This window comes from Bombyx mori, chromosome 8, assembly GCF_030269925.1.
Source record: "Bombyx mori chromosome 8, ASM3026992v2".
NCBI lineage: Eukaryota > Metazoa > Arthropoda > Insecta > Lepidoptera > Bombycidae > Bombyx > Bombyx mori.
In genome coordinates this window covers 9445253-9468916 of record NC_085114.1, presented here as the reverse complement: position 1 = coordinate 9468916, position 23664 = coordinate 9445253, and the positions used below count along the sequence as shown (strand labels likewise).

Below are 23664 nucleotides of genomic sequence, written 5' to 3'. Positions count from 1 at the left end.
ACCACCAGTAATTACGCAAATTATAATTTTGCGGGTTTCATTTTTATTACACGATGTTATTCCTTCACCGTGGAAGTCAATCGTTAACATTTGTTGAGTGCGTATTTCATTAGAAAAATTGGTACCCGCCTGCGGGATTCGAACACCGGTGCATCGCTTCATACGAATGCACCGGACGTCTTATCCTTTAGGGCGTTGTTGAAAATTATCGAAAAGGTTAAAATCAATCCACTTTACAGGATTTTAAACATTTTATGACAATAATATATCTAAATACATATTATTTAAACGATGTGACTTAAACTTAACTAGAAAATGCTGCGAGAATTTAGAATTTCCATCAACGTCAAAAATTAAATTGGTTCAAAAGAAACGTACAAAGTCATGGTGAAATTAGTTGCTGATGATGACAATTTATTAAAATAAATTATATAAGAAGTATTGATTATATGATATATATTGATTTTTATTAGAACATCATATATTAATAAAGCTCATTAACAAAAAAAATATTGTTCTATATTAATAAGAACTCTGTTTAATGGAAAATTTAATGGTAGGTAAGTAGATTTCTGATGGTTTTCATGGGAAGCCAGATTAATTGTTGGCATCACCGAAAAAGAGCTATGAATGGATTAAAAGAAAAATGGCGTCTATTTACGTTTGTAGTTCGAAGTTAAAAGGGCACTGATACAGCTTGTGGCTTGTTTTTTTCCGAAAATCGTGAAAGTTTCCGTGTAATCATGGCGAACACTTGTATTGTAAGTGGTTTTAAGCGAGAATCCTCTCCAGTTTGTGGAATATCCTTCCATATATCAGATTCATTGATAAATTTTTACTAGTGTGAGTATATATTTTTAAAATGTTAGATATTTTTTCTCATAATAATATTTAATACCATTTGTCTTGTAAATTGTACTTAATCTATGTCATATATTAAATTTGAAAAAACAATCGTGAAAAACTATAATTTTGCAATGTATTTTTCATATTATAAGAGGAATCACGTGGTATTTTTTTGACTTTGTTTATTGTATTGAATAGCGTCGCACGCAAGCATGTATATCATTTGCCTGACGTCAAGCGAACGAGGAGGATCTTCTAGTAAATATGACGTTGGAATTTCTGGAAAATGTCCTATATAAAGGTCAAACAAGAGGAATCAAGTACTCAAACGCAAGAAATAAAAAATGCCCCGAGAAAAGCAAAATTACGACAAGATGTTAAGGTTTTGAAACAAAAACTTAAAAGTCGCGAAATAGTGATTGTAAATATAAAGTCGATTTTAGATTTATTAAAGAAAAATGGCGATTTTTAATTGAATTGAAATTTAAATTGCGAAATTTTAATGATACTCATGGTCCACTTAGATATTGACTAAAATAAATTATTTATTTCGTTGAAAAAAAAAGAATTTACATAAAATAGGGGAAATGTTATATTATTTATTTATTTTATTAGGCTCACAATACACATCACAAGCTAAAGATACATAAAAAACACAAATAAAAAGAAACAATATCTGGCTAATAAGACTACAGAAAATTAACTGAACTTAATAATAATAATATAACCAATATTTTGTAAATAGAGATCAAGTACTATGTGTATTGTGTTATGTGTATTGACTTGTCATTTAAGAGTTATTTAATTGTCTACATATAACAAATAAATGAATTTCAGTTCATTTCATTTTATTACCCATTGTGTTTTATTTATTAAAATGTAACTAGTAGACTTAATATAAACGTAATATAATATAATATAATATAATATAATATAATATATAACTTAATATAAGGTAAATTCAAAACTGATGCATGTGTATAATTTTGTCCTATAAATAAATTTTATATGGTCACCACATTAGACAAGGACACCGCGACCAAAAAGTATTCTCTTTCGAGACCGATTTCTCGGCATTAGACAGCACTCCAGTTGTAGGTACTTATTAACTCCATGCATTTAGTACAGTGATACAGTGTCTATGACAAATAGAACTCACTCACGCGACACGACCACTAATGGTTGCATGCTATTGTTGTTTAGTCTGTGCTTAGAACGAGGGTACCTATGTTCAAAATATCAAATCAATTTTTATTCAATTACACAATTTAAATTCGGCTTATTCTACGTTTACGTACATAACATGGGGTTTGGTTGTTCATCATTTTGAAATCTTTGGTAATGAGTGCTTGGGTGTAAAAGGTCGGTGATAAAGTGTGAACTAACAATTAAACGATGCAGTCAATTTTCTGGACAGGCAGATTGCTCTCACGTGCTCTACGCAATGGACTCGCGAGTATTTCTAGTGCAGCAGAATTAAATGTTTTCAATAAGAAGCATCCTTATTTAGTTTCAGTGGTTTGTGGTTTTCCTAAAGACATTGCCAATGGGCGAACTCGTAAAGGACAGTTTGGTGACGACGCTTGGTTTGCAACTAACTTTCAAAATGCAGATGTAATTGGTAAGAAAATACACTGAAAAAACTAAATTTTACGTTGTATTTTTATATAAACACATTTTGTTGCTAGTTTCTAGTTAGATTGCTTTTTTTTGACATTACATTATACGATCTATACATGTATAAATAATACACGAAATTTATTTACATTTGTCCCATTGCAAATAAGACTAGCAGCTCATCTAATTAAAAAAATGTATGCTTTTACTGTAATTTTAGTGATATGCTGATAAATTGCCACTGTTTGGTGCTAATTTACTAATTCCACTGTATTTCGTTCATATTAAAATTAGGACAATTGCCAGTTCCCAGGACGATATTATAGATAGGTATTATTATTAAGTTAATGATGTGGTAACTGTCATTACATACACAGCTAAATTAACATGTATTTTTATTAAATTCAATTGGAAATTGTTAGCCTCCATCTTTGTACCACGACAGACCCACCTGATATATTTTTATAGAGAAACTGTATTGTATAATACATATTTAATTTCATAATGTCAATTTATAATTAGATATTGAATGTAATCTAACAACAATATTTAGAGAACACACAAGTAATTTCTTTAATCAATGGAAACTATTGAGTGAATTTGAATTATGTTGATTTGATTGAAAAACTTGATTGTTTTGAAAATAAATAATTGTTAGCTATTGACAAATTTAATATATTTAATTATTCACATGCTAATCTAAAGCCATTCACAAGACTATAGCTGTATTACTTTGTTACATTAATTCAGTAATCATATTGATTTTACAGCATTTGAGTCCTGCAAAATGTGTGGTAACATATAGAAGGTTATTTGGTTTAAGAGGTTTATTGTAATTAAAGGTGCACTTTATTTGGTACTAGCTGACTCGGCAGACTTCATAGTGCCTCAATCGATAAATAAAAGATCTAAACTTTTGTGTAAAATAAACTTAAAACAAACAAAATGAATCTGTCGTACTGGGGACACATCAAAGCAAAAAACAAAATTATTATTTTTATTTGCTTCTGAGCATTTTCATATTTATCTAAATATTTTAAACCTTCTCTGGACTTCCACAAATAATTCAAGACTAAAATTAGCCAAATTGGTCCAGCCGTTCTCGAGTTTTAGCGAGATTAATGAACAGCAATTCATTTTTATATATAGATTAGCATCAACAGTTTGATGTTTTTAATTGAACTACAATTAGGCTTACTCCATTTAAATAGCTGGAGAAGTTTTTTTGTTGATATTTTTTCCAAATTTTAATCTTTAAATGGCTCTCCTGTAAAATTCCAAAAATGACACTTAAATCCAATAAATAGCCTTTCACCTCTCGATATGGTCATTGATCACAAACAGGTAAAAATGAAAAAGGGATTCTTGTTCACTACAAGCTCTTAATAAAGATTATGCGACATATACTTAGTCTGGCCATAAATACTGTTACAATTAAAAGTAAAAATAAATCTATTGCAAATAACATTTATTACTTTTACAGTTTTAATACATAAATATAAAACAATTTAAAGTAAATAAAAGCTTATTCGAAGTGGTCTGCATTTGCTGCAATACTGTCCTTTAAACATTGAGGCCAGTTATCAATAGAAGCAATAAAAATTTTCACTGCCAATGGTACGGATTGTTTTAGGGACTCCAAATTATCATGGCGTTTAGAGCAAGCCGTACTCTCTAAAACTGACCATAAATCATATAAAAATGACAGATTCACAATTCAAATGTAATATTTTGTTTATTTTTAATTGTAACAGTATTTATGGCCAGACTAAGTATTTACAATGAAGCTAGCCTTTAGATAGTTGAATCAAATTTCAATTATATTGTAAACTGGTTGTCTGGAAGAATTCAATCTTTACAATAAAATATGTAGCTTTTAGTATAATAAGTAAAGTGTTAATAAATAAAGTAAGAAATACATTGTTCAACTCTTTGGCAGGTGTTGCAGATGGAGTTGGTGGCTGGCGAGCATATGGAATTGATCCTGGTGAATTCTCATCATATCTCATGCGAACCTGTGAGAGACTAGTCCAAATGGGTCATTTTAAGTTGTCAGAACCTGGAGACTTGCTAGCCAAATCCTATTATGAGCTATTAGAACACAAGAAACCAATATTAGGTAATTTATTATTGAAATTTGTTAAGATATAAATACAGATTGTAATGTCATAATTATCTATATGACCATTTTCGAGAAGTGCTTCTTAAAAGAACAATGAAAACAAAAATATTGAAAATTTTATGCTAATATCTCATTCTCATGCCATCATTTTCTCAAATGATATATTGATTCATAATTCAGGTGTCTGTAGTGTAATGAATAAGGTACGCAATTTATCTGTATTGAGTGATACAACTGCTATTTCAATTTGATGGGCAAAAAATATGTTGAAGGCTCCGGCCGCAGCCATAGTCATCACATACGTACTTCTTAGACATGATTCTGCGCCAACTGTATAATGGCTCTCATAATCAGGGGGGGGGGGCTTATGAAACAGGCAGGTGGTACTTGCAGGTTATGCTAAAGATTAAATCCTAGGACAGGGTTAGGTGCCCAGATTACTCATGGGAGCAAGTATAAATTTGTATGGACCTGACATGTGTGAGACAAGAATAATAAATGACGTAGATGTAAGTTTGTCTCTTCGTCCTGTTTTGGCTGCGAAATAGTAAAACAGTCCTTTTATCAGTGAAACTGAGCCTTCAACCTCTTATCTTAAGGTTGGTGACCAACTATATAGGCGATGGGCTCATCTGTCCATATGCAGCAATAAAAGTTGAGGTTTTTAAACATAGAAACAGGTAAATAACTGAAAATTTTGAATCTGGTGGAAGGTGTTATTTTAACCAAACATTTTGTCAATAACTTAATAGAAATTGTTGTTATAATTGCTATTGATGCAAAACGTATATGTATACAAGGACAGTTGTGCAAGTACGTACAAATTAGACGCTCCGGCTTCATTTATAAGTCGGAAACAATTCATAAACACGTGCGGCGTATGTGTCTGTCATTCTAGTTTTATCCGCCTTATGCAGATATAGCGAGATATGTCCAACCATCTGTTTTCCGAGAAACAATAACCATCCAGACTGTAAGTTCAGGTTTTGTTGGAAGCAGTTTATTAAATCTGATAGATTTTCAAGGCAAAGTTTGTCGCATCTTAACAATAACCGGCTACCGTTTTTTTAATAGGAAACGAATTAAACGATATTTGTGTAGTATACATTTATTATTATGTGATTCGAATTTGTCGCGAACTCAATACATATTTTTGACAGAAATACAAAAGGTGTGCTTGGTGCAAGTTTTTTGACGTTCTCGTTAGCGTAAAAACTAATTATTATAGAGTTGGAACGTTTCTCTACGTTTGCCGCTAGGGGCGCTGTTCCAACTGCAATATTATTATTATTATTATTAACACTTTATTTCAGTTTTTTTTTTTAAAACCATAACATTTTGTTAGTAATAATTACTTATAATCTATGTTAGTAACTTAAAAAAAAAAATCTAACACATAACTATCATTATATACATTTTATACCATTATATATTTTTTTTCTCCTTCCAAGTGCCTACTGCAAAGGCTATTGATCAGCAGTCCCTCGATCTTGCTCGATATGATTCTTAAAAGACTGTTGCCACTGTCACGAACTCGACGCAATAACGATGCACTTCTCTTCCGCATTATTGCAAAGAAGTCATCGGTGTGAGATGTCGCAAACATTGTGGATGCACTACAAAAGCGCGGCAGTGACAACATCATCCTAAACGTCATCGTCCTAAATATAAATTTGAGTTTTTACGCTACCGAGAAAGTTAAAAAACTCGCACCAAGCACAAGGATCTTTAGATGAATTGAAATTATTCTGTTTTGCAGGTAGTAGTACAGCGTGCGTCATGATTTTGGATCGCAACGAGAGCTTAATGCGAGCAGCAAACATTGGCGATAGCGGTTACATGGTTGTGCGAGGCGGCCGTGTCGTCTATCGCTCACACGAACAACAGCACTATTTTAATACGCCATACCAATTGAGTTTACCGCCTCCGGGACACGACAGGAACGTCCTCAGCGATAGGTAATTGTTTGGTCTCTACGGCAGTTACTCAGCTCTCGACTATACGGTTTTTTTTCTTTTTTGTTTTTTCTTTTCTTGAATGGGTGGACGAGCTCACAGCCCACCTGGTGTTAAGTGGTTGCTGGAGCCCATAGACATCTACAACGTAAATGCGCCACCCACCTTGAGATATAAGTTCTAAGATCTCAGTATAGTTACAACGGCAGCCCCACCCTTCAAACCGAAACGCATTACTGCTTCACGGCAGAAATAGGCGGGGTCGCGGTACCTACCCGCGCAGACTCACAAGAGGTGCTACCACCAGTTTATGAGTGTCGGTAACCGCTCACCACCAATGTGCTTATAGCGAGTTTTTTAACGTTCTCGATAGCGTAAAAGTTAACTCGTATTTGTATGGAGTTGGAACGTTTGCCTACTTTTGCCGCTAGGGGCGCTATTCCAACTGCATTCAAATTTGAATTAACTTCTACGCTATCGGATACGTTAAAAAACTCGCACTAAGCACACAGGTTGAATAACGTAATAAACGACGTTAAAATCGATTCAGTTCACGCATTCAAGGACTTAAAGGCAAGATAATATTAAAATAATAAGCTAATATATAATAAGCCAATAAGCAAAGGGGCGTATACAGAAAGTGGTCATTCAAGATACAGCACGTATTGTAACGTTGCTCTGGCGACCTAATCACTTGCAGCGGGTCGTAGGAAACGCCACCTGTGATAATATGTTTTTCAAACGCTATTTATCCGTCCTTTTTTAATAATATAATATGGTTCTTTGTTTTATTATTTTTTATATTAGTTATATTAGTGGTTACCAGAGCCCATAGACGGCTACAACATAATGCCGCCACCCTCCTTCAGACATGAGTTCCAAGAACTCTGTTTTTACAGTACAACGTCTGCTCCACCATTCAAACAGAAACGCTTTACTATATTATATACAAATGCTCCTGGCGTCTTAACCTTTAGCCTTTAGACCAGGGGTTCCCAAACTTAATTTGTGTACGGCCCACTTTGAGAATAAATTATTTTTCTAAAGCCCCCCCTTTTTTCACCTAATTAAAAAACCACTATAGCGAGAGCTCAGTTGTTGTCTAAGAGTCTTCCTAGATGAAATTTCAAATGTCCTCCCAAGCCCCTACACAACGCCCCTTTTTTTTTTTCTGGGTCTCTTACCGCCCCCCTCTAGGCCTATAGCGCCCACAAGGGGGCATTATCGCCCACTTTGGGAAAGGCTGCTTTAGACCAGCAAGACATCAGAAGATTCGATAAGATTCAAAAAATTTCATACCTACCTAATCAATACTTGGGTAAATGCGATCGCTAGTTCCGGTGCGAAAGATGGAACGGCCGTTATATGTAATAGATAATTGAGACTTAAGACCTCGTGTCTAAGCAATTTAAAAACAGAAGACTAAACACAGATGATGATATAGTAGGGTTAACAGTAATATCTCGAGAATATAATGTGTGATTTGATTACAAATGTATAATCTGTATCCCGCATCCGTAATAACATTATCACGTGCTCAGGTTTTGCGTTGCCGCCAGCAATAATCATAATTCATAGTTAGCTTTCAATAACGGTAAATATGGTAAACACTATCTCTTGATGTTGTGAGATGTGAAGTAAAAGGTTAAATCAATAAGTGATGGTTGAGTAAACAGCGTTCAAGGTTATTAATTTTATCAGTGTATTCCGTCGTTTATATACCCACAAATCCGGCTCAATATCAACCGCATAGATCTAGCGTTTTGTTTTAGGCCCGATTCGTTCACAAATTTAACCCTCAGACACAGCCCACTAAGTTTCTCGCCGGATCTTCTCAGTGGGTCGCGTTTCCGATCCGGTGGTAGATTCTGCGAAGCACGGCTCTTGCTAGGGTTCGTGTTAGCAACGTCGTCAGGTTTGAGCCCCGTGAGCTCACGTACTAGTTAAGGTTCCGCTGAAATAGCCTCTCAAGGCTATCAGCTTAGTTAGGAAAAAAAATATCACAAATAAGTAACCGATGAAATATAATAAAAATCGAAAGCTCTTTAAATTATTTCAATATATCTGTTATTCGCTCTCGTAGTAAACAGAACAATAAATTAGTGTACAGAACGGTTTAATAACATTTCGTTCTGTTATAAAACTCGCCCCTCCCACAGCGAAGTCGAGGCAGTCATGTGCCCATTCCGTAAATACAGAGTTGTTGTATTTCTGCCTCCACTAATATTAGAATTTTTAGCTCATTGGATGTTGGCCAACTATTAATTCTCACGTGCTCTCACGTAATTTCATGTATACATATGTATATACCATGTGCAATGTCACGGAAATTCATAACAGTTTAAATAAATGGTCTGTCCACAAGAATAGTATAAAAAAATCTATTGGTATATACCGATAATATTAAAATTACTTTATTGATTTTATACATATAGATACAATGAATACCAATACTAACGAATCCATATTCATCATTAATTAAAATATTTTTTAAATACCCAATTAATATTTTTTGTTACATTTATAACGGAAATACTGGTGGTAGGACCTCTTGTGAATAGGTACGTACCGCGCGGGTAGGTACCATCACCCTGCCTATTTCCATTCTATTGTATAGTATTGAATTTCTATTGTAACTATACTGGAATCTTAGAAATTATATCTCAAGGTGGGTGGCGTATTTACGTTGTAGATGTCTATGGGCTCCAGTAACCACTTAACACCAGGTGGGCTGTGAGCTCGTCCACCCATCTAAGTTAAAAAAAAAGCTTTAAATAGTACCTATTAGTATATTATTATTACTAGTATAATAGTAGTGGATTATTAAACAAGAGTGCCATCTCTATTCTGTTACAATTGCTGTTTTATATTTAGATGCTATTTAATTTGTTAGGGTGACCTTAATGTTTAACTTTTGATACGTGGTATCATACATCATATTATTCACTTTATTATTGAAGTTTAGTTGTTACCTACACAATCGAAAGTCGAAAGATGTTTCGCCTATTTTGACCCAAGTCAAACTCAAGTATTTTTACTATTGTTTAGTAATAATAATAATACACTAATTTAATCTATACAAATAAATAAAATTGAAGTGTCTGTTTGTAATATTAAAATAATCATTTTTAATACATGAATATGAATGTATATACGACACATATTATACCAAAAGGACATTTTCTATAATTTTTGTCTGTCTCTCTGTCTGTTTGTTCCGGCTAATCTCTAGAACGGCTGGACAGATTTCGACGGGACTTTCACTGGCAGATAGCTGGTATAACAAGCAGTAACTTAGGCTATTTCTATTTTGTTAAATTTCACGTGGACGAAGTCGCGGGCACAGCTAGTGAAACATAAAAACAAATAACAAAAGAGCTGAAATTCTTGAATATTTAATTGACAGGCCGGAATCAGCGGACACAGCCGAGTTTCCGGTGGAGTGCGACGATGTGATCCTGGTGGCGACGGACGGAGTTTTCGACAATGTCCCCGAACCTGTGCTGGTCGCAGAGATGAGACGGGCCCAAGGGCTCGCCGCGGACCCGCAGAAGCTGCAGTCGGTAGCCAACTCCATTGCGTGGATGGCTCGCAATCTCTCATTCGACGGTTGCTATATGTCGCCATTCGCAAAAAGCGCCAGACAAAATGGCATTGATGCTATAGGTGAGTTTTCGAATTTGGAAATTTAATAACTAGAAACTGGTAGGCAGCGGCTTGGCTCTGCCCCTGGCATTGCTGAAGTCCATGGGCGAAGGTAACCACTCACCATCAGGTGGGCCGTATGCTCGTCTGCCTACAAGGGCAATAAAAAAAAAGAAAGAAAAAGTTTTCCAACGAAAAATATTGTTGATGAAATGAATCAATAATAGATCGTTGTTGAAACAATAATCGAAATTGAAGCAAAACAAAAAATCATTGACACCTTGTAATTTAAATTAATTTTATCTAACGCATCTTCTCTATTGTTTTACTGTTAACATTTTAAAGAAATGAAGAAAAAAAACAATGTACCGATTTAAATTATTTTAAATTATTGATAATACTAAAGCTTCGTTAATAGCTCCTAAAGGAAAGAGAAAATCGATTAACAGCTATAGGAGAAAATTGTATTTAAATGTCCGTATTAAAACTAAAGTGAAGACTTAAAAATATTAATATATTTTCGCACATTTGCAATATAGGAGTGGGGGATATGGGACCACCATTCTGGGCTACCAGCGTACTGCCTATGCATTAGTTTAAAGGATCTGACAAGTATTATCTATACATATAAATAAAATTGGAGTGTCTGTTTGTAGTATTGAAATAACCGCTCTTTACTACATGCATATGAATATATATACGGTACATACACCAAAATAACATTTTTTTCAATTTTTGTCTGTCTGTTTATTCCGGCTAATCTCTGGAACGGCTGGACCGATTTTGACGGGACTTTCACTGACAGGTAGCTGATGATATAAGGAGTAACTTAGGCTACTTTTTTTAGACTAGCTTCGCCTCGCGGCGTCACCCGCGGTACGACAATAACCGCGGGTAACGGTCGCGGGACTCAACTATCAATAATAAAATTTAATGTTTCCGAAGCGAAGCGAGGGCGGGTCGCTAGTTATACAATATAATTGAGACTTCGATCTCATGTCTCAAGATTGGTGGCGGCCATCATGTTGTAATGTGTAGATGTCGTAAGTTCAGACATCAATTTCTTAAAAAAAATCATATTAACCAAAAATATGAAATGAATATTACTTTCAGATTGCATATGCATGCAATAGCATACGTTAAGGTAGTAAATTTTAAAAGAATCACGAAATATTGTTAATGTTAGTATAAAAAAAAGCTACAATCATTTACTAATTTAAATTTTACATATGAATATTAATCCTATCTACTGGTCACTTTTTGGTATATTATCATGTCGTAATGCTGGCTCCTACTCATTTTGTTTACGGGAGCGAATCTACACTTAAGAAATTATCAGTATTTTTTTTAAAGAACAAAAGAAATTCCACGTTTGTGACGCAAACAAAATTGTTATATGTTAATACATTTATAAATACGGTTTCAATAGCCGCAGTTATCTGTTAATATTTTATCAAAGTCGATTTCAATGACAATTTTGTCCTACCCTGCGTATACGTTATTACTGATTCAAAAGATTATCTTCATTGTACGTGTGATGCTCGATAAAGGAATACATTTACAATTATTTCTGTAACGAAATTTGGCATTCGAGTACCTATTCAAATTAAATGTAGCAACAAAGGTACGATAATACTGGTGTTTATATAAAGAGTACGATGGTTCGTGTGAATGAATGCGTCAATTCAATCGTCAATCGGAACCACTATTTTCGTAACTGTTCGTGAAACCTTTTTTTTTTGTAGCGATTGACGAGCTTTAGCTCTTCGAGCTGTCTTATATTCCCTTCCGCGCGTAGTTGAAGTAACCTCTAAGGCTACCAGCGAAGAGGTGGGGAAATATTAAAAAAGGGTATTTTTTTTATTGCTTAGATAGGTGGACGAGCTCACAGCCCACCTGGCGTTAAGTGGTTACTGGAGCCCATAGACATTTACGACGTAAATGCCGCCACCTACCTTGAGATACGAGTTCTCAGGTCTCAGTATAGTTAATACGCCTGCCCCACCCTTCAAACCGAAACACATTACTGCTTCATGGCAGAAATAGGCGGGGTGGTGATACCTACCCGCGCGGACTCACAAGAGGTCCTACCACCAGTAATAAATCTTATATCTTGATGTTTTACGCTTTTTTTTTAATAAAATATATTTTACACTATTTTCAATTTAAATTTATAAAATTTTTTTTTTTTCGAATTTTATGCAAAGCGTGTTTTTTAGTATTTTTTTACTATTATTTATTTTTAATTTTTTAGTTAAATTTTCTATAAAAGCGTATTTTTAAAACTATTAAGTACTTTAACACCAATTCCTGCCTTATCGACGAAAATTATATAAATTGGCAAAAATCTTATTTTGCAAATTGAATAATGGAATAATCTTATCAAATTAGTGTATTGTCATCGGTCCTCGATAAATCTACAAAGTTTGAATGAAATCTGGCCGTTTAAAGTGGATCAAAATCGCGTCTGAAGGAGTCTGTTACAAACAAGTGAAGTTAATATAAAGCGTGTAAAAATAATGCTCCATTGCTTGCCTTGATTCCGGCCGTCTAAATCCGGCCGGCTAGGCGGCTCATCTAAAGTAAAAAATCAAACGTTATAAACGAAACGAAAAACGTTTTATCGTATTTTTCTTGGTCTGTATAACCGATAAAAAGAAAGTAACGAAGCAATTTCAATTATTTTAGTTCAACTTGTAAGTTATACAGTGCTACCTTGATATAACAAATCCGAAGGGGACAAGTAAATATTCGTTATATCAAATAATTCGGTAAACTGAGGTTTGTTTTATTAAGGTTAGATTTGTCTACCATTTGTTATGGCGAGTTAAAAAAAATATAGTTTTATTCACCTCAACATTACGTACTCATCTTGTTTAAGCGAATAACTTTTACTAATAAATGATAACACATTTTTATCAAATTACTGTATGTAATTTTTATTTTAAACAAATAGGTAGGTAAAAAATTGTATAATTTGATTAATAATCAAAATTAAATGCAGTAGAGTCCGTAAAAGTAGGTATCGAGGTGGGTTCATACATTATGTAGGTAATTTAATGTTAATAAAGATTCGCACAATAAAACTCACGAATTAAAGGTAAAAAAACAATAACGAGCAGCACTTTTTATAATACATTACGTCTCATCAAACAAAACACTGATTGTTTTACAAATAACACGTCTTTTTTTTTTTGGAAGGACGAGCTCACGCCCCCCCTGGTGTTAAGTGGTTACTGGAGCCCATAGACATCTACAACGTAAATGCGCCATCCAACTCGAGATATAAGTTTTAAGGTCTCAGTATAGTTACAACGGCTACCCGACCCTTCGAACCGAAACGCATTCCTGCTTCACGGCGGAAATAGGCGGGGTGGTGGTGCCTAGCCGTGCGGACTCCCAAGAGGTCCTACCACCAGTGATTACGCAAATTATAATTTTTGCGGGTTTGATTTTGTTACACGACGTTATTCCTTCACCGTGGAAGTCAATCGTGAACATTTGTTGAGTACGTATTTCATTAGAAAAATTGGTACCCGCCTGCGGGTTTTGAACACCGGTGCATCGCTACATACGAATGCACCGGACGTCTTATCCTTTAGGCCACGACGACTACAAAATCGTGTCGAAAGCTGTCGAAACTGATTCACATACTAGGGGTTTAAGGGTCATATTGGTGGGAATGTTCTAGAATGGTTTTGAACTTGACAATATTCGTTAATTAGGGGTATTTACACGTTTTTTATAGTTGAAAACATAAAGAGGTTGTTCGCAAGAAATCTTCGCAATGTATAAAGGTATATTTTACATTGACTCTTATGGACAATTCAAGGGGATTACGAAAAATTTGTTAATTCAAGAACGTCATTATTAGTGAAGTTCGTTATATTTTTAAGTTAAGGTTAAGGTTAAGGTTGCACTGGTTGCACACAACGTTAAGGTTGCACTGTCTAGATTATAGAATGAAAAAATGTCTTGCCATTAATCTGCTATGCCTGGACCACAGAGTATATCTACCTCTTCTATACATGTTTTAGATGTGAATTGAAAAAAAAAGGGATTTGTTTTATCAGACACACTAGACGGTATCCCCTTAAACAAAAAAAATCGTTACATTTAATTAGGTATATTAACCTAAAAATTATCCATACTTCTATATAGTCACCATGTTTTGCTTTTCTAAGTGTTATGTATGTACTTATGAATAATACTCTTTTCCAGGTGGAAAACCAGACGACATCACGGTGCTACTTGCAATCGTAGCGCTATGAAAATGTCTATTTGTGATTTACATAGGTACATTGTGAATAATACATTTTTGTTATCTTAAAAAAAAACAAAATTAGTTGTAATAGTTTATATTTATAGTGTAATGACGCCAAAAAGTTGAACAATTACTGTACATTTTTCAAAAATGTTTTTGTTTTCAATGGTTATATTTTGGAAGTGAGGGCAACCGTGACGATTGCATTCTCCAAACGTACGTCACGCTTTTTATTTGAAGCAATTGTAAATTATTCGATGGTTAGTCTTAAACGCTTTTTTTTCCTTTCAATCATCAGATAAAAATTATCAATCAATTAAAAAAATTATAAAAGACTAAATATAAAAATGTAACAAAATATATTGTTCATCCAGCTGTAATTTTTATGTGTTTATGGTTGTGTTTATTATGCAATTAATAATTTTTATCTGATAATTGAAAAATCAAGCCTAAATCATATAGGTGCAAAATATTGAAATGTTGTGAAGAATGATCTGATTTTCTTCTTCTTAGTATTGTGATTAAGTGAATGCTGCGTTTTAATTTGTAGCATCTAAAATAAATATGCTTGTTGGTCACAATGATGAATTCTAAAATACTTAATATAATTTAACTTGCTGATAGTAAAACAACAGTGCAATTTGAATTATTTTTGCTTTAGTTATTAAATTTTGAAAAACATTTTTACTTCGTTTCTGTAGAAAGAGTAAACATTTAGTATATTGTCTTATGATTATCTGTTACTGTGATTTCTCAATTTCATTGGCAACCACACACCAATAAAAAAACAATCTAACTATACATGTAACTATAAAGGATATTAAATAATCATCAAACTGATCTTCCAATTACTTTTCAATCCTAATTTCATACAATACCGATGGATTATATTTGAAATGTAAATTGTATTAATTCTAAGATTTTCAAAAGCTATCGCAAAACGAAATAATTTTTGCCTAATTGTTGCTCTAGTGTAAATCGATGAATAAATTGCTCGTAACGCATGGCCTCATATGACGTCACAGTCTGTTTGGTAATTTGAAAAATTTTCGATTTTCAGTTCCTTATTATGTATTCGGTAGTAGTTACAAATTATTCAGAAATAAGTTAGACAGATACAATGTGTTATTCATTCAATATAATAAAATCCTAAGTAAAATTAGTATTCAATATAATAATATTTTAATTCAAATATGTATTTTCAATATTGTCGTCGATGTGACTGAATAACGTCTATGTACATATTTATCAGATTGACAATGTACAGGATCAGTGCTACCGTTCAGTGTATCGTTCTCGGAAAGATATAATTAAAGACTGATAAATAATATTTATTGTTAAATTCGGATAATATTCGAGCTCCAGTGGAACTTAAAAAATCTAATTCTTTTAAGTAGGCACTAAAATGAAAGATTTTTGCGTAGTGCTATTTTAATCACGCATCTATGGTATACCGTAACACTGATGTCTTCAACTCATTATCATGTATACTCTCTATGTATCCGAAAAGGGTTCAATAGAAATGTTGACTCTTTTTATATTGATAAAGTTATGCTGCCCGGAAATCTAAAGTTTTTTTTTCTTTTTTAAATCCATGCAGAAATAAGAAATGTAGTGGTAGTTGTTAATTGACAAAAAAATATAAGACGAACATTTGGATTTCTTGCGTGACCCGGATTAAAATGTCCCAGAGAGCTGTCATGTGTTCATAATATGCACACTGTTTTTTTGATAGCGGTCTTTAATAATAATATATGTATTGCTACGTCAATTTACATCTGATTTCGATGCTGTTTTCACAAAAAATATTTCTTTTTGATAATGTTTGATGCTACATATAAAATAATGTGAAAAGAAACATAGGTAATATTCCTAGTTCTTAATATAACGGAATTAAATTCAATTCGAAAAAAAAAACGCTCATTGACAGTTTTTGTGTATAGAGAAGAAAAATGCTTTGATTTGTCGCCAAGAATACTGTTTGGTTGTATTTAAAGCAATGTCAGACAAGTGATATTCGTAAATCGTAATGAATGTTTGAAATACTGCAATAAATGAATGTGGAACTTGTTTACACTTTATTATTGAATCTTACTCCGACGCAAAAAAAAACATATTAAGGTCCACCTAATATTACAATACCTACTGATAATAAAATTGCATAGGTACTTTGTTTTCGTTAAATGTGTTTTATAAGCTCTTACTTAGAAGCTACCCGCTACAACAGTCATACCTATAGTGCACAGGGCTGTTTCAAAACTTTTTCTTAAATTTATAAAAGTAAATTGTTGTATAAAGAAGGAAAAAGAGCTCCATCTTCTCCGCCGAAGATAGGAAAACAAGTGTTAGATTGCCGTTTCCACTCTGTTGATATACGGCGTTGAGTCGACGACTAATGTTTTTATTGCATAGGCGGGTGAAGGAATTCGCGACCCATAAACATAAGTGGTTACTGGAACCCATAAACATAACAACATCACCTTAACATTAAAGCCTCAGATATATAATAAGCTGTCTTATCCTTCAAACCAGATTCCTGCTACGCGGTAGAATTAGGCAGAGTGGTACTTACCCGGGTGGGCTCGCAAGACGCTCTACCACTAGTAATTACACAAACCAGAATTTTTACGTTTTTTTTTATTTTATTCCACTTTTTTTCGCCTACCTATTGTTAGCCTTGAGAGGCTATTTCAGCATCTCCTTGACGTGTAAGTGAGCTCACGGGGCTCCAGACGGAGTGTCGCTAACACTGGCCCTACCTAGAGCAGTGCTTCACAGAATTTACCACCGGAAACGACCCATTGAGAAGATTCGGCGAGAAACTCAGTGGGCTGTGTCTATGGGTTAGTTTACTCGTCGAGCCCTTCGTCGCAAAGGCGACGGGTTCGGCGGGTGCGATGACCGGATATTTTAATAAAAGTCGCAGCAGAGCGTGACTATTCTATTATTTTGACAGTTTCACTGTAAAAAAACAAAATTTACTTAAAAAGTATATATTAATATCCCTTATCAATATCCAAACTATACACACAAATACATTTTATCGATTCATCCAGATAATATAACAACGGAATATGTTCCAACCAAAATGTAACAATCATTTGAATTTTTCTTAAATAACAAACTCAATAAAAACAACTTTAGTTAGTTTTAATCCTTAGCGAGTACAATGTACATAATATTTCATAGAATATTAATATAGTAAAATGAATATTTTTGATTAATGTTTTGGTTCAATATTGCATTATATTCATTGTTTGTAAAATTGTCTTATTGCACTTGACCATTCTGTTCCTCTCGGGGATATGGATGGCGCCACTCGTAGCCTCCTGGGCGTACATTATCCAATTCTGGAAGATGAACATATTCAGGTTCCTCTGGCCGTGGATCAAAGAGTTTTTTCCTGCATTCAACATAATAAATACCAATTAATAAATAGTTCGTGAATTATGTGCAGAGTTATGATCTGTGAATATTTATCTATTACAGAAGACAGATTAATAGAAAACAAGTAATACGGACGTATAATGTTAAAAAGTTTTTTTGTACTAGTTTCTCGAGATTACTGGTTGGCATTCGTCAGATAAATTAAGTAATTATGCCTAGCGTAGACAATATCGTATTCAATTTGTAGTCCATAATATTATTATATTAATATGACCTCTTCGTCTTCTGATTTAGTGGGTGGTGATATTAACAGGCAATAATGATTTATTAAACTATAAATAATAAATTGTTGTTTTAGGAATTGAATTTTTCCTGGACCCACAACGAAGCCTGAAGGTACCGGTGGCCCCCAGACATCCCACGAAACTAGTTTATGAGTAGCGTATGAGTACAGAAATAGTTAGGAAAATGATTTTTTTAGTTATGTTCTTATTAGAATCTGTCTTCGTTTTCGTTAATTAAACTAATGCATCTTTATAGTAAAATAGGATGTTTGAAAATGAAAATAGTTGTACTACAGGTTTTTATTATAAAACTATATTGAAAAATGAAGATATAAAAAAAAGGATACGTGTACTTATGTGTACGCGCGTAAGAAGTTAAATTTTATTTTTATTAAATTTATTTCTGTTTATTTTTATATTAAATAATTAATAATAAACATTTAACGTTAATAATTTAATAATATTTAGTATGAATTATATTAAATAATAATTTTGTCATTTATATTACTAAAAAATGAATGCTAACACTTTTTTTACGAGTGTACATGCGCGAAAGTTCACCTGCGGCTATGTTCAGACTCGCCAAGTTACGTCGGTCGTATTGTAATGAGGTATTTAGTGGGCAACTTCATTTCTGTTAATTTTGTGTCACGGTGCGCGCGCATCGTTAAATTTCACTCTCATAAATTTTTCATAACGCGTCTAAAGAAGTATAACTTCAAAAATTCAACATAGTTTTATCAGCAAAATGGATATGTAAAATATTATTCTGTTTTCACTAGCCAGAAATGCACCCGTAATTTTGAATAGGCACTGTGAATCTTTGAACAGACGTGTTTATCAAAACTGTACAATACATTTGAGGAATGTTAATTTATTATTATTTATATTATATAGTTGTGTGTAGTATATTCATTTAGGCCGCAAATGACACCACGTATTATGAAATTGTGTACAGTCTTATTTTTTAGTTTATGGGGGAGTTTTAAAAATAGTCGCCTGCTTGACTCTTAGTGTCAATAAATTTAAGATAGTAATACATTGAAGATAATTTAAGCTGGCACCATTGTAGTCATGCTATATACTGGCATTTCTATGAGAAATATTGGAAATGTGTTTGTAATATTTCAGACCACAAATCAATCTTTAATTTGGCTTAATATGAAAACATTGTCTCAAGCAAAATCTCACTGTGAAGTGATTAAATTTTATTATAACTTACAAAAAATTGGGTGTTTTCAAGAGTCTTTCTCCATTCCTTTGTCTCGGTAGAACATCCTCCAAGAAAAAGTAAATGTGACCGATTGCCATTCCAACTAGATCAACTGAAATTGCATTGCCGAGCAGAACTGAGAAACCAAGCAGAACCCAGGGGAGGTAAGGTGCCTGTAAATTTTTATTTACATAAGTGATCTGGAGCAGTATGTGAGAATGCTTAATGCTTCTACCAGAAGGCTGATTGTGTAGATTTTGAAGAATTAGTACTAATTAAAAATTAATTTATTTGTAAAAATAAAAATTTTATAAATTTGAATATAACTCTGTACTTTCTCCCCTGTTCCCTAATTTGCATCTTGATACAAAAAACCAAATTAGTGCTATGTTGTGAGCCATTAAGCATTCATGTTGTGACATCAGAGGACTCTTAAAAACTATTTTATGTTAAGATAGGGAGTTTTCAAAGAACTTTTTTGCCAAATACCACCTGGCTCTAGAATGAATTCCCCTCCAGTGTTTCCAGAGCACTATGACATGTCTTTCTTCAAACGAGATCTGTGGAAAGTACTCAGCAGTGGGTAGAAATTTGGCTGTATCCCTGGCATTGCTCACATCCATGAGTGACAGTAAGCATTAACCCTCAGGTAGGTCCTATGCTTGTTGTATTATGAAGGCTGTAAAAAAGGTCACAAGAGTATCCTCTTAATAATAATGATACCTGGAAGTTCATTAATCCAAAGAAGTTCATTCTCACGAAAACATTCCTGCGTGACCATACATACACAATCATGATTGTAAACGCTTGCCCTAAAAACAATAGATTAACAAAGAAAGCACATATCTAACATTTTATTAAGGAACTGTATTTGGTACACATGTCATTTTGCTTTCATAATTAAGGTTTTTCCAATATGATTAAAAAACTATTGACACTTAAGAATACAAGTAACTTTATATTAACCCACCATGGATTCATAGAGCTAAGATATTTCTCCTAAATTATTTTTAATGAAGTAAATTATAGTCAAGTTATATGAAGAATTTGTCTATACATTCACCTGTTAACTATTGAATAAATAGTTTTTTTTAAAACAGGTGTACAAACAATATTGGTTGGGCAATATGTACCAAGTAATTATTTCTCATTGTTATATTTCTATATAACTCATTTAATGTTATTGTTCTTATCTTTTTTTTAGCTTATTTTTTCCTTTTTAAGAAAAGAAATGAAATCCAGTGTCAATGAGATGTTAAGATACAATAATACTTCTAATTCATGAGGTCTATCAGTCCCCTAAATTATATAAACAAGATATTTAAAACATAATATTGAAATATAGCAAAATATTTTTTTATTTAAATAAAGCAAGTACCTACTTTATTTTATAATAAAGTAAATTATAAAATATTATAAATAATATAGTTAATATAAAGTTAGCACTTCAATAAAATACCTTATTTTATTTAAAAAAAAATCATTCATTTTCAATTGTGTTACATAATATTTTGTAGATTTTTTTTATTATTATTAATTTTATTACTAATTGTATTAACTTAAATGTAAACTTAATAATTGAAAAAAGGATACAATCATTAATAAGCCTCCAAATATGAACATGACAACAAAATCTGCTGTTCTCGATCTGAAAGAGCCTTCTTCAAGCATTCTGCAATATCTATATGTGAATATCACATTGAAAAAGAAATTAAACCCAAGGTTTCCAAAGAACAGGAATGTTGTTAACAGTCTCCATAGTTGATATTTTCTCAGTATCAAATTTGGATTGAAGTATAGTTGAAAAGGTGATACTAAATCAAGTTGCTGTAACCAAAACAAATTATATATAGGTGCATGTATGTAATTTAACTAAACTTTTTTTATATCTTTGATAAATAAGTCCAATATTTCTTATGTGAAATTAATTCGCAAGTTCACGTTTATAATATTAAAAAAACTTACAACAGCCAAAGTTGTGACAACACAAGCTGTGGTGTAAGCCCTGGTGACTGGTGGTATTAGCATATACTCTTGGAGAAGGGTTTGATACGCCATTGTATCCAAATAATACAGTTCAAACTTCACGAAATATGAATGAAAACGAATGAGATAACTAGATTAAAGAAATGCCTCGGCTCGACATTATTGGGCCACATCAGATTTTTAAAAACAATACAGCGACACTTATTTTAATATCAAAAATTTTAATTAAGTTTATACTGATGTCTGCAAAGTGATTTAAATTCGACAATATTTAATTATGATGAAAATATAAAGCACATCATTAATTTATGCGATTTATAATAATTGAAAAATGATCGAATTACTTTGTTACTGTTTAAAACATAGACTACTTAGCGATACTATTTGTAAACTTGTGAATTCACGTCTAATCTATGCTTTTTTAACTATACTTCTATACTAGGACTTTTTGCCGGAAACGCGAGGAGTGAAGTTGTGTGATTTGTTTTATTTTGTCTATTTAGTGTTTCTTCAGGTTTAAATGTGTAATAATGGTGGTTTATTAACTGTTTAATATCTGTGAAAGTGCACAAATGTGGGGAAATGAAACAAAGCCGCTGGACGTAACTTCTCGGGATCCTCCAAAAACTCCACTGAAAAAATCTTATTAAATGACCACCATATTACTGAGATTATATTTCATCCCATATCATCTCATTTAATTTCATCCCAGTTAATTAATGTCTCAAATTAATCATCTTCACTCCATAATATCATTTTTCATAAAAATATGAATATAAATTAAAATAAGACATAACTTAAAGGTAACCAGGTCATAAAATCCCTTAAAAAAAACTTCTATACTAATATACAGGGTGGCCGGAACATTGACGTCCAAAAAAAAATTTAGGTCTCTCGTGTTGTAGGGTATCCGAATCACCTCCATGTATGTTCCGCGATTTTTGATAGTTTTCAAGTTATGATTTTTTTTCGAATTTTTCCAGAATTTTCGACATGCCCACTTAAAAAAATTTTTTTTTAAAAATTAGAAAACTTTTCGAGTATTTTTTTTTTTGCAACTAATTTTCTACATACTGTTCTTTTATGCATAAAATAATCAGCTTCGTAACTTTTTTGGAAGTTGTAAAGATTTTGGTGTAAAGGGAAAATTTTACGATCGGTGAATAAGACTTACATTTTCAACTTTAAATTAAAAATCTTAACAGGTGATTAAATGGTTTCTAAGTAACTTTAAAATATGCGCTAGACTCTCAACTTTCATAATCAACAAAAAAAAGTAGTGCTTAACGGGCTACTTTGGCTAAAATTGGCCATCAAAGACAGCGTGGTGGAAAACTCTTAAAAAACTTTTGTCTGACAAAAAATTTTTTTATTCAATTTTATGATTCTTAAGATTTATTTGTTTGTTAACTAACCAAAATTAACTGCAGGAAAGGTCTAAACATTTGGAGGTATTTTTTTTTTGGTGTTGCGGAATCCGTTCTTGCGGATCATGAGATGTAAAAACGTGGGGCAACTTTTTCCGGCAATGACAATGAGCCGAGACGACCCGAGAGGATAAGAGACCAAATTATTGCTATCTTTCTCACTCTTGGTGGCGAGGGAGGGGAGCGCGCGACCATTTTTAGTGAAGAAAAGCTGAGGCAGAATATTACAGAAGCTGAACGTGTTGATCCTGTAGACCGAATGGTAAACAGTCGACGTGGCCCTAAACACGTCATTACTGATCCTTACGATCCATTAACGGTGCTTTTAGGTACCACAAGCATCGTCCTTGTCGAACCCGTCGCTTACGACGAAGGGCTCGACGAGTGAATTAAGCCATAGACACAGCCCACTGAGTTTCTCGCCGGATCTTCTTAGTGGGCCGTGTTTCCGATCCAGTGGTAGATTCTGCGAAGTACTACTCTTGCTAGGGCCAGTGTTAGCAACACACCCAGATTCAGTCCCGTGAGCTCACCTACACATCAAGGAGAAGCTGATATAGCCTCTCAAGGCTATCAGCATTTCGTATTCGTATGTCGTATCACTATTGTCAGAGCGGTCGTGGTCGTCGTCCAGCATCATTGCTGTGGGCAGATGTTATGCGCCTCAAGAGCAATCGCCACTCCTGCCGGTTTGTGGTGAGTCTGGTACACTCATGCAAACAGCCGCCAACTTCCGACTTGATCTGGTCGGTCCATCGCATGGGCAACCTTCCACGCGGTCTGGTTACTTCTACTTTGCCCTGAACGACAAGGCGCTCTATGGAGTAATTTGCTCACCGGGAGATATGTCCAAAAAATGATAGTATGCGTTCATGCACGAGCGCTGAAAGACGCTATAACGTATATAGACGTATTAAG

The 23664-nt window shown here is 33.4% G+C and overlaps 2 protein-coding genes across 2 annotated transcripts; one reads left to right on the top strand and one right to left on the bottom strand.

The window, feature by feature from the left end:
- Positions 1-1967: 1967 nt before the first annotated feature.
- LOC101739369 (protein phosphatase PTC7 homolog) lies at positions 1968-16519 on the top strand. The gene is made up of 5 exons (XM_004932090.4): positions 1968-2467; positions 4403-4582; positions 6345-6543; positions 9947-10206; positions 14407-16519. Exons 1-5 carry the CDS (start codon positions 2242-2244, stop codon positions 14454-14456), a joined length of 915 nt encoding a protein of 304 aa, XP_004932147.1. The 5' UTR covers positions 1968-2241; the 3' UTR covers positions 14457-16519.
- Positions 16520-17426: 907 nt separating this feature from the next.
- Positions 17427-21921, bottom strand: LOC101739234 (derlin-2). Its single transcript, XM_004932089.5, has 5 exons — positions 21299-21921; positions 20927-21160; positions 20057-20179; positions 19343-19506; positions 17427-17852 (listed from the first exon to the last, which is right to left on the bottom strand). The coding sequence occupies exons 1-5, from the start codon at positions 21389-21391 to the stop codon at positions 17720-17722; spliced, it is 747 nt and encodes a 248-aa protein (XP_004932146.1). The 5' UTR covers positions 21392-21921; the 3' UTR covers positions 17427-17719.
- Positions 21922-23664: the final 1743 nt, after the last annotated feature.